At 39.6% G+C, this 12,314-nt stretch overlaps 1 protein-coding gene across 6 annotated transcripts in view; it reads right to left on the reverse strand.

Moving 5' to 3' along the window:
• The window catches only part of ERBB4 (erb-b2 receptor tyrosine kinase 4), a 575,035-nt gene that overhangs the window by 24,831 nt on the left and 537,890 nt on the right, over window positions 1–12,314 (reverse strand). For all 6 annotated transcript variants that reach the window (XM_040562317.1, XM_040562315.1, XM_040562314.1 and 3 more), the window contains exons 21-24: window positions 7,651–7,806; window positions 4,872–4,947; window positions 2,820–2,966; window positions 37–134 (exon numbers count right to left, since the gene is read on the reverse strand). In XM_040562317.1, coding sequence (XP_040418251.1) covers window positions 37–134; window positions 2,820–2,966; window positions 4,872–4,947; window positions 7,651–7,806 — 477 coding nt within the window. The remainder of the gene's footprint in view (window positions 1–36; window positions 135–2,819; window positions 2,967–4,871; window positions 4,948–7,650; window positions 7,807–12,314) is intronic.

Consider the following 12,314-nt stretch of genomic DNA (forward strand, 5'->3'; position numbering starts at 1 on the left):
CAGAATTCTTTTCTCTTTTCCCCTAATGTTGCTTACCTGAATTACCAGGTACCTTTGAGGGTCTCGAGCCATTCTAGAGAATTCAGCAGCCAGCTCCTTGAATTTAGGCCGACTGTCAGCATCGATCATCCAGCCTGGGGACAGATCAAAGACAACAAAGTAAGCGGTTACTTGTCAAGGAAAAAAAAGCATTAAGTTTTTAAAAATGCACAAGTTTGAAGTGAAATGATGTCCTTGATAGTTCTTGCCTAGAGAAAAGATGCAATAAGGAACCCGGGAAAACCGGAAAGACGGAACTCTATGATGCCTCTAAAACGGAAAACATCTGGTCCCGGCCAGAGGAGACTGGATGTTCCACACTGCAAGGGTTTCTTAATTTGCTCTGAGTTCCTGTTCCCCATCCCCAAAATAGAGTCAGTAACATGGCCTTGTAATTTTCTGTTTTTGCCCGTTTAGATGGCAATTCTGACCATCTTATATTATGGATCTGCCCAACCTCAAATATAATTAATCCCCGATCTCATCTGAGCCTAGTGGGTTTATTACAAAGTTACTGCTAAACACATTTCTTTTAACTGAACTACTGTTCCACAGTGGTTTACATTACAAAGAGCTGTTTGACACTTCTATAGGACGACTGACTTCCCATCCTGCCTTTCAGTTAATTCTCTATTCATGTATCTGCATCATTAACACAGACCTCACACAAGGCATTAGAAGCTATTTTAATTGTGCATGGGTGATTCTTTGGTCCTTCATTCTCCCAGAAACATTCATTAAGAACAACAGTTCTCAATCTCTTCAAGTGTTTTCTGCAAAACAGGCAAGTAGCATAGGCAGTCACTACTACCAACTAGTTTATCTCAGCGTCAGCTTTTTCTAAGGGAAAATTCTCTCAGCAACTCCCCAAGAACACGTTCTCATTTGTCAGCGAGGCAAAATGAAGCAGGCCTTATCTCCTTCATAGCCTTTAACTGAAGAAGTGACCAAAGCAACAACAACAACAGAAGCTATTATAACTTATAAAGAACTCCACACACGCATTCCAGAACAGTCAGTCTGCTAGGACTTCCTTTTGTTCTCTGAGAATAACCTCATGCTCATTAGAAATCCTACCAGCTTCGATATATTTGCACTTGACCAACATGAACCCCTTGTACAGTTCTGGTGATTTCCCTACCTGCATGCACTTATGTTAAAAGGTCTGTGATAGTTCAAGCACCTTTCCTCTCTGTTTCCCAGATCTGCCTGAACATGTTGAGACTGCTAATTGTTGTATGCATGGTTCTGCAACATTTATTCATAAGTAACAGGAGAGTACTGGTGTACTAGTCTCCATCCTGAAGTCACCAAGATATGGTTTAATTGTTTGGCTTCTTTAGTAAGACTCAAAGAATTGTCTTTAGGGTAGGAATGTGATATGAAGGAGAACTGATCTATTAACTAATACAAACAACTCTTTTCTAAGTAACATTGTTGGTTACCAAACGCCTTCTGTCCTCGTATCAGTATGTAACAGTAATGGATAGCTGATGTAGAAAAGAAAATCCCTCTCTACCTCCCTATCACAACTACCTGGCTGTAGGAACCCAAGGGGGTTGGCAGGCACCAGGCAGTGCTGGTGATTCAAATCTTGCCCATTTTTGGTATGCAGAGCCTGAATTACATTAAGCCACACTGAAAATTCCCCCACAGTACCCTACTTAAGTGTTTGATGGAGTCATGTTATTCCCCAGTCTTTGAACTACCCTGAGAACAGTCCTTTATAGGATATGGGCAGTTCTTTACTGTCGTAAATTTCGACGTGTCCAAAACTGAACCAGCCCATACTATAGATGTGGTGTTCAAATTCTTCACCACTACTAAGCAGTGCAGAGCTCAATACTTTAACAAAGGGTTGGGGTAGGAAAAGAAGAGATGAAATTCTGCACATTCCAAATGCAAACTCCTGAATTAGAGAGGGTGTTCACACTACCAGCTTCATGAACTGCTAGCAACTCTAGCTGTATTCAGAAAAAGCTTATTTACCTCTGTTAGTGTTATTTTCTTTGTGTTTTTGTGTACAAGGCAAAAGGGAAAGGTCCATAGAAGATGGATGAGGTAGCTGTATGTTAATCTCACTTAAATTAAGTCAGAAACACCAGAGAGATGTCCCTAATTCTTTTTAAATTAGAAGCATAGCCTTGGAGAATATAGTCACTAGTGTAGGTATCTTGAAGATAAAAAGGGTAGGAAGAAACCAACTACAAGTTGTTTTCCATTTTTGCTGAAGTAAAAATATCCATAAATTTTTATATTGGACTAAGAATGACAGATCTCCTTTCTGTATTATTCCTTATATTAATTTTGCTTTTTATTATTACTATTACAATCATCAATCCTTTACTAACAATAAAACATTCACGCTTTCTTTCCTCACTATTTGGAACTAGCATTTCTCCTCCCAACCTTCACTGGCTTAGTATCCATGTACCATAATTATGTTTAATACTATCTTTTTTAACATCAAAATCAATTGTCATGGAAATGACAAGGGTTTACAATAACAATGACACAATTTTGACTTCACAGCAAGAATTTGAGATAGCATCTGACAGTAATAAGAAGCTAACTCAACCCTTCACGGCTGAATTCTTATATTTTGCAACTGCAAAAAATGTGTACACAGTATTTAAATGGAATTTACTGTATCTTGGGAAGCTTTTGTTTTGAAACAGCTTGCACTATTACCCAGCACTGTCAGAGAATATAGATGCAAATATTCTAAAAGAGGATTCCTCTCACACTGAACATGGATATTAAAAACTACAATTACTTACATTTCACCATCACCATATAAACATCAATAGTGCAGATTGGAGGCTGGGGCAACCGCTCTCCCTTCTCCAAGAGGTCAGGGATCTCTCGAGTTGGGATCCCATCGTATGGCTTTCCACCAAAGGTCATAAGCTCCCAGATAGTGACTCCTAGACAGAAAAGAAGAGTGTTAATATTTGAAGTCATACTACTTAGATTGCTACCCAATTTCTTACAGCTTGGTATTGTGGCCCAGTTCTGGACTGCAATCTCTTCATTACCAGGGCCTGTGAAAATACTCAAATTTGGTTTGCCATTTAACAAGCTCCAGAAAATGGTGAAATGGCACTTACTGTTAGGCTACAAAAGCAACTTCCCTCATTTTTATTGGCATAAGAAGCAGATTATAGACCTGAAGCACAACAGAAAGGTCTAAGACAAATAAACATTGGGAAAGTAAATGGATGCAATATTAAAAGAATGTATCTTGCTCTTTTATCATATCAAAAAGGCAAATGAATAGCTGATGTACGCTGTTATTTTAAAGGGAAAAAAACGAAGATGTTCCCTAACTCAGAGCATCAATTTCTCACAAAGGTACAGCACTGAATAGTGTTATGTCATTGTCTTTGCCTTGTAAGTCATTCACAGCCACTTGTATTATTATTTTTCCTTAAAACACCTTATGGATTTGAGTTATGATACTGCTGTGCTTCAAAACCAAGATTCTCTTTTTGAATAGCCATAGGATTGGTTTTGGCATCAGAGCTGGAAATAAAGGTCATATATCAAAAGCAACAATTTGTCACCAAACAAAATCTTCAATATTGAAAATGCTTCTTTCACACCGGTTTCTTTGGTTTTGTTCTTATTTTATTGCAAAGGTCATTTAAAACATGCCTCCAGATCAGTAGCCATATTTTGACAGCTGTCATACTAATGTGAAAAGCAGTGGGCAAAAATACATTACGTATAAAACACGTATTTAGTTCACCCTCATTCACCTCTTTGCTGATGTTCAATAACTGTAACTTGTCTTTTTGGTTTTGTCCTTTCTGATTATAGATATTCTAGGCTTCCTGCATTTAAAATGAATTTCATAAATGGAGGCATATTTTTTCTTAAGTGATACAGGTAGTGCAGAATTTGAGTAGAAAGAGCAGCTTTACATGATCAATTTAATTCTCATATTTTTTCTTAGCTGAATAGAAGAGGGCAGCTACTCAGTCACAGCAAACAGTGTCTTTTGCTGCTACCCACAGGTAGAAGTGAGTAATGAATAGTTGCATGGCTTTTTGTTTCAAAATGATATGGCAACAAGAAATGCAAATAGGAGTCTGTAAGCCCTAGATACATTCCACTTACAAAGGTATATAAGATTTTGTTAGTAATACCTGTGTGAAATAAACAGGCAGAGAGCTAAACACATGTGGCACAGAAGTTCATCTGGATAACACCGTTTCCAACATTAAATGAACATCTCATTCTCAAAGGTTATTTTTGTGTGTGTGGAGTTCACATGAACTGACTAACCAATTCCAAAGTTATCTGTGAAATTAAACCCATGCGTGTTTTAGTTAGCTTGGAGAGACTGTCTCTTTCTCTTGCTATATTTGCTCTGTATTATGGCAAATTCCCTTTTATCTGACTGTAGGTACAGAAATTCCCATAAGTCTGAAAATATTTTTTTGACATTCATGACTTTTATAGTTAAGATTTTCAAAGGACTGCTGGAAATTATGACCTGCAGCTGTATTTTTATGAATCTGTGGCTAAGCTGAAAGAAGCCTTCTTCTGTCATAATAATCATCCAAATTTCTACCTGACCAGACCTTACGGCAGTCATCCCAGCAGGGATGTACTTTTTGTGAGCAGGGAAGTAAGGTAGGAGACAAGTAACAATTGCTATTTAGAGTTACACATTATTTAAAAAAAAAAAAAAAAAAAGTAAAAACTACTAGAATTAACTCCTCTTTCCTTTCTGAAAGAAAAAAGGCTATCTGTAACACAGTAACACAACTTGGTTTAACACATTACAAGATACACTTATTTAAACTAATCACATGAAGATTTACCGTAGCTCCAAACATCGCTCTGATGGGTAAATTTCCTGTAGTGTATACACTCCAGAGCCATCCACTTAATTGGCATCTAAGAAAAGACAAGAAAAATGCAAGCTTAGAAATACAATATTAAAACAATAAAGCTGGATCGTGTATGTACGTAACAGCTTCCTCCCCATTTTCTCTTTCAAGTGCAAGCTTAGAGAAAAAACAGCACTACCCTGCAGCAGAGGAAGTGGTCGTCCCTGGGCTCTAGAATGGACTTTGACTCAGCGAACATACAGAGGTGACAAATGCAAACCAGTTACCTGCAGAACTTTTCATACCATCTGAATTTCATTGATTCAGGTACAGGAGAACAACTCGCTTTTTCATCATGCCTGTGTAAAGTTGGGAACTATGTAAAAATTCCATCCAATCCCCTTAAAAAGTGCAGCAGAAGGTAGAACACAGAAGCTCTTCTGCCCAACAGTTTGCAAAACCTGGCTCTGCTATCTTGATTGCTCTCTAATGAGGCTAGTTAATAATGCAACGTCCATAATACTTCACAGTCTACATAATCATCATCAGGGTAAACAGGCAATAGGGAGGATTTACTGTGCTTAATTTCTAACTTGTAATATTCATTAGGAACTTAGCCTTCCCAATTGTCTGTATCATTACTGCAGTGAGAACTGTTGCTCTACAAAACAAGTCAGAAGTCCCAAGATAGCCTCTGGCTGTGAATCATCACTGGGGGAAGCTTCTCTCTTTCCTGATAGGAAAGGGTGTGTAGGCAAATGCAAAACTCGGTTTGGAATTAGGGTTCTCCCTCTGGAGTTTGTGTTAAAATGAAATTCCTGGTGTTTTCTATTTCTGAGCTGGGCCTTTGAGGCACAGTCTTGAAGTCCAGTTATTTCTAATGGACAGACACTTAAGTGAATCTTACCTGGCATGGACCTGTACTGGTCCCCTCTGATTTGGAGCTATGCAACATGTAGTGGAATAAATTGAAGAGAGATCTAACTGCATGCAAAATCTGAACAGATGGTGGGTGTAAAGGCAGAGGATGTGTCTTCTTTCAAACCCTTATGAAAACACCTTCCATGAAGTTGACTAATGAACATAACCTATACAGTTATGGCAAAAATAGCGCTCTATTAAATGGTGGCTTAGCACTTGCAAAGACAGTTCATCCTCCTCCACCAAGTTCCACAGAAGCGTACTGCTTTCATTCCCATTAAACATGGTTGGGTTGTTTCAAACTGGAACAACTGTTAGAAAAAGCAAAGCTGCATTGTTCATCACAGGATAACTCAGCCTGGAAGGGACCTCAGGAAGTCTTGAACCTCAGGCTCAGAGCAGGATCAGCAATGAGATCAGACCAAGTTACTCAGGGCTTTAGCCAGTCTAGTCGCAAAAATCTCCAAGGATGGAAACTGAGCTGATCTCTCTCAGCATGCTTACAATACAATGTTAAACTGCAAGTGTTTTCTGGATCTAACAGCATATTTCTGTGGAACTGGGAAGTGACACATCTGATGTGTAAATCCAGCTCCAGAACTCCCAGCAGCATGACTGGCCTCACAAAGTCCAAGACAGGATATAACAGCTGTCAGGGGACAGCTGGTTTGGAAGGACCAGCTCATTTTCTGTCATTCACTGCCTGATGGAGGCAAGAGACAGAGAGGAGGCAGAAGGGTTATTGAAGAAGGGATGAGAGAACTGAAAGCATCAGGGAAGAATGCCAGAACTCCACCTTCCTTGCCAGGAGGTCTCTTTACTGGGGGAAATGGGGAAGCACTGGTGACTCCTCTCAACCTCTCCTCATTGACTGAAATGCTGATGTCACCCATGCAACAGCTGCCAGGGGCAGCAGCCACACAAATAAGGCAGCAGCCCAGCCAGGAAAAAAGCACAAACTGGCAACAGCTGTTTTTCTCACACAAGGGCATAAATGAGCACAGAAAAACACAGATAGAAAGTACATGGAAGGCAAAATGAACACTGGGGAAAAGGAACGACAGGAGAGGCAGAACCCCTTGGGATTTTGTGACAGGTTGATACGTAGAATTCCAAAATGTTGAGGGAGCAGCTGACATCAGTAAGCAACTTCAGCCTTCTGAAATTTTTAATGTATTAATCTGAAAGCATTAAAGCTGGGGCAAGGCACTGTATGGAAGTTCTGCTGTATGCAGAAAAGTAATATGGGAAAATATCTGGTTTCAAAATTATCCTGAGGAAAGCTTTTTAGTGGCCTGGCATCCAGCATGGTATTGCAGACTTGAACTTGGATGTGAGAAATAGCATCCACAGGCTCTTCCACGGTGACAGAAGGGGTGGCTCTTTGCTAAGCAGATGTAACTCTCGTATGCTACAAAAACAAGCATGGACTGTGGCCTTCCTTTTTGTTTTCCGTAAAATAACCTGTCTGGGAACCTGGGACTGCAAGTTGTTGAGGTCCATACTGACCAGAGAACGGGACTTGGCAGAAGTGCCCTAGAACATCAGTCACTCATTGAACTGACTTCAGAAGTCTTCAAGACAAGATACAAAATGGAACTTATGAGCAAAAGCTAATGAGTGTGGAAACTGTTCTGACAATATTATTTCTGGACCTGGAGAAGTTCACTGAGGAAAAATGAGCAGCTTTCACTTGTACAGTTCACTGCCAGAAGACAGGGCTTTGCTAAGTCACTGTCAGACTTCCTTACAAAGATACAGTCTGCTGAAGATACACCATCCTAACAAGTAACTTCAGCAGATTTCTAACAGTGGGATACGTTTAATTCCAGACAAGGAAAATCCTCACCTTCCCTCCATCAGCATTATACTCCTTCTCATCCCCTTCCAGAAGTCTGGCCAGGCCGAAGTCAGTGATCTTCACGTGGTTTGGTGATTTCACCAAGACGTTACGGGCTGCCAAGTCCCGGTGCACAAGTCTCCTCTCTTCCAGGTACATCATTCCCTGAAGGACAAAGAACAGTAAAATAATCTTACTTTTTTCTTTTTTAAAAAAAGGAATCTTGTAGGATCTGGTTCCTTTAATATTGTTCACAGTAATTAAGTAACAAACAGAAATTCAGCATTGCCCTTGCTCTGAGCAGGAGGTGGGATCACATGACTCTAGGTTCCTTCCAATTTGAACGATTTTATGGTAATTGCCAAAAACTAACAAAACAAAACAATCAAACAAAAAACAGCCACTGGTATCTTACTCAATCAAGTTTAAAACCTGGGAAGGTGAGACAAAGGAACTAAGTATTACAGTCCCTAGTTTTCAGACAGGAAATCTGAAGACCAGAAAGATTAAGTGACTTAGCCAAAGCCGTAGGGAAATTTGGCCAGACTAGGAAACAATCCCAGATCTTCTAAGTTCCAGGCAAGCACCCTCAGTTCAAGACAAAGCTTCTTACCGAATACTTTGAGCTGGACACAAATTTTCAGTACTCAAAGTGGATTATAAGGAAAACAATTTCTTATCCAAGGGTTGCAATCCACTTCCTTTTTTACTTCCTTTAAATGTTGCATGTAGTAGTATGGTAAGTCACTAGATCAATAGATGTTTGATTTTTCTTGTTTGTTTTGTTTTTTAAATGAGCATATACGTTCTGGTACAAGTACTTTCATTAACAAGCCCATCCAGTTGCTTGTACATTTAAGGAAATATGCCTGGCCTTAACCTTTTTCTTACTGTGATGAAAGACAAACCACATACCGTCAGTATGGCACACAGTTGAACACCACAGCTTGGTCTTACTAATTATATGACACATAAAGGATAGTCAGGTAGGGTTACAAGCCTGTTATTTTTATTAAAAAGCATTTATGACATTAACCATCATTATAAGAACCTACAGATGAAATTACACACTTGATAATTACCCTTAAGGTATCTCTTAATATGTTAGCTCTGTATAATATATATGGTAATTTTAAAAAAGTCATTGTTGAATACCAAAGAGATCATATTAGCCCGTAATACAGATGATAATTCAGAAAGTCACAGGCAGTGATTAAAATAACCAGATTACTCAGTGTCATGGGCTGGATTTTATTCCCTCTAGCAACAAAAGAAGCTCACAGATCCCTATCCCTCTAGATGTTAGGAGGACGGTGCATATGAGTAAGCCACTGCTAATGGTCACCACGCCAGAATGCAGCCCTTTCTGACAGAGTGTGGATGTCTTTATGAAAAGCATCAAGTGGAGCTCTGAACTGCTCTGGCATTTAGGTGAAATATTTCAATGCAAACACCACTGAAAGATTTGAGAATGTGTGGGAGATCATTTGGCATAAGCACTATTTCATTTGTTAAAGTGGTAGGCTTTGCTACACGAAGGTGGTTTGAAAGAGGACACAGGGACTCTTTGGCACACAGCAAACAGTTAACTGTTTTTAAAAGCACTGCTCGTTGAAGCAAATGCCCTCTTGCCAACTGCAAATCAATGCTTTTGGCTGGTTCTGTTCTGAGAACATCACAACTCTACATCTTTGAAAGCTTAATGGCTTTTGACATCAAATTAAAACCCGTTGGAAAAGGACAAATAAATCTCAGAGGTCAAACAGTTGTGAGTTACACAACCACATCATGAAACCAGAGGCACCAATGGCTTAGCAAAACAATTGCCAACTGAAGAAATCCAACCAGAAAAAGACCACATGGTCAAACAGCAACGACACAGTGTAACAGAGGAATGACAACCACAAAAGTGGTCCCGTAAAATCCAGATGAGAATTCATATGAGTCCTGGTTTCGCATCTCTGATGCCAGACAGTAGCCAGAAATGCCTCAAGGCAGCATCAGCACTGCTCAGAAGAAGTACTTTGTGAGGCGGGTGGAGGACGGTGGCCTCTCAGCCTCACGTCCCTGCCTGGCATCTTTCACTGCAACAACAGAGCTTGTCCCAGTGCAGCACGTCCAAGGTGCTGCTTACACTTCCTTTCTACTTAGTTTGGGAAATAACTCACATTTTTAGAATGAACAGAAGTACTTCTAAAGCATCAAAGACTTGAGAGAACTTCCCAAATCCTTATTTGGTCAAAATTCTCAGAAACACCTCAAAATGAGGGGGAAGAAAATGAAAGGCCCAAACTTGTAGAATGGTATTTGCAAGCAGAACTTGATGAGGACACAAGACCCCAGAGAATCTAATGAGAGAGTTCTGTTGATATCAGAACACACTGGACCCAAATAAAATTAACATTTTTAATACATTAATTTGTACCTATAATCATTGAAATTATATGAAGATATTGCAGATTTCTTCTGGCAGAAAAGAAGAAACAGTATTTCACTCTTGTTCAAATAGATGGCTTCTGCCAAGGTTTACCCTCTCATCTTTAGCTAATGATGACAGGAATGGATGATAAGGTGTCTAGAAACATCCTTCACTGAAAGAGTTAAACAACCAAACCCTTAAGCATGCCTTCTTAGCCTGATTTTACCATCTTTACATACTTAATTGTCAAGCATGTCTTAAACCTGTAGAGTAACACTTTAAGATATTTCACTGTTTATTCTACTCATTCATTTCAATCTTACACTATTATTAAGTACTTTCGTAGTAAAACTACATTTATTCAACCTAATATCATATTATGTTATGAACTAGACAGATTTCTCATCAGCAACCTGAATACTGTTCCTAACCAATACCACACCTGTTTTTTTTCTTCTGTGCAGGAGGAAAGAAATATCTGTGTATCATCTTCCTTATAGTTTACTTCACCTCTGTCAAACAAGCTTTTCGGGACTTTTTCCCACCTGTGTTATTTGCAAAGCCAAAAACAAGCTGTGTAGAATTGACAGCTACAAAATCCTCTGCAGGTCCATGACCTGCAGAAATGTAAATGCTCTTAGGAATACCCTGTTGTGAACATATTTGATTTTCCTGCTATCCTACCAACAAGTTCTAAAGGTGGATGGTGTAGGTGTAAGAGAAGAAGTGTATCTATAATTGTTTTCAATAAATTAGATTATACAAGCAGAATGAAAACAATCTAAAACCAGGAAGCTTACAGTATTCACTGCAGCAATAGTGTCAACACATATACTGTGACAAGAATCATCATTTGAAGGCATTTTCAAACCTGGCAGGAAAAATGCTCTATACGTATCTGTAATCTTTTTACATGACACACTGAAAGGGTAATGAAAAAAATACCATCCGTATTACACAGCTGGTGCCACCACCACCCAGCAAGCCTATGATCAAATACCAACAGGACATTTTATGAGAGTTACAAATAACCTTAGACCCAGACAATGAAAAGGGATCTGTTTGTAAAAATGACACTTTACAGCCTGATCCAAAGGACACCATGCTGTGCAATTTGCAGTGTGATCTGCGAGGCTGGGGTTCTCCAGCTCCACTCACGACTTGGTACATCCAAATTAGAGCTATGCAGATCTCAGAATTATTGAAGTATAAAATGTCCAGACAGTAATAAATGTCACACCAGTATATTCATCAGAGTATCCACAGCAGAGTGGGACTTTTATGTTGAAACCACCAAGAGGCAAAATGCCATTAAGCCATTCAGGATCAGTTGTCCCCTTACCTCTGAGGCCAGATTCATCTCACACAACCGCAGCCATCAGCCATGAGCCACCCATTGCTGATACTTCCTCATCCCCGTCATGACACAAGTTTCCTTGCAGAAGATGTCACTAGAAATGCAATTACTGCTAGGACGCCTTAACATGAAATCACTCTCTGAATCAGCACCTACTGCTATTAAGAAGTCAAACAGCCACTGCAAAAAGCTGAAACACAGATAAGTTGAGAAAGCCCCTTTGGAATTGCAGTATGAACAAGGAATAGCCTTTTATCTTCCTCAGCTGCACCCCACTGCAAGAGTCATGTACTATGACAAACCTGTGCTATACAAATCCTTACCTAGATATATGTAGCATTAAAAACACCCAGATCCTTTCTATTCACGTGATAATGCAACTGTGAAAATGTAAATTCTCCTTTCAGAAACACACAAATGCCTTTACCAAGGCTTCAATTAGTGCTAAAGGTCTTTTGTCCTTGCCTGCACAACTACTAACCTGACCTGGCCGGTCCACGTGTTATACATTTCACACAGCACCAGGGAAACTAATAGCAATGCTGAGGGGCAGAAAAACAGGCTTTAAGTGAAGGCGGCTTTGTTCCAAGAAAGGAGGTGGATAGGAAAGATGTAAATGGCCACTAGGAGCTTAACTCCACTAAGAGTTTCCTTCCTATCACTCTGCAGCCTTGATAATTTTCTGTATAATAGCTAGGGGAAAAAATCAGCAGCAAAACTAGCTGAGGTGAATCCCGCTCTCTTCCCATTGGCTTACTCTCAGAGCTGGCTAGGAATAATACAGAACAGAAATTGCCTTGTTGAACAGACAATGAGTTAGTAACTGAGAGCTACAGAAGAAGAAAGGCTTTCTGGTTTTGTTATGGGTTGTTTGTGAAGTCTCCAGGACTGTGAACA

This window comes from Cygnus olor, chromosome 6 (assembly GCF_009769625.2).
Source record: "Cygnus olor isolate bCygOlo1 chromosome 6, bCygOlo1.pri.v2, whole genome shotgun sequence".
In the NCBI taxonomy this organism is placed as follows: Eukaryota; Metazoa; Chordata; class Aves; order Anseriformes; family Anatidae; genus Cygnus; species Cygnus olor.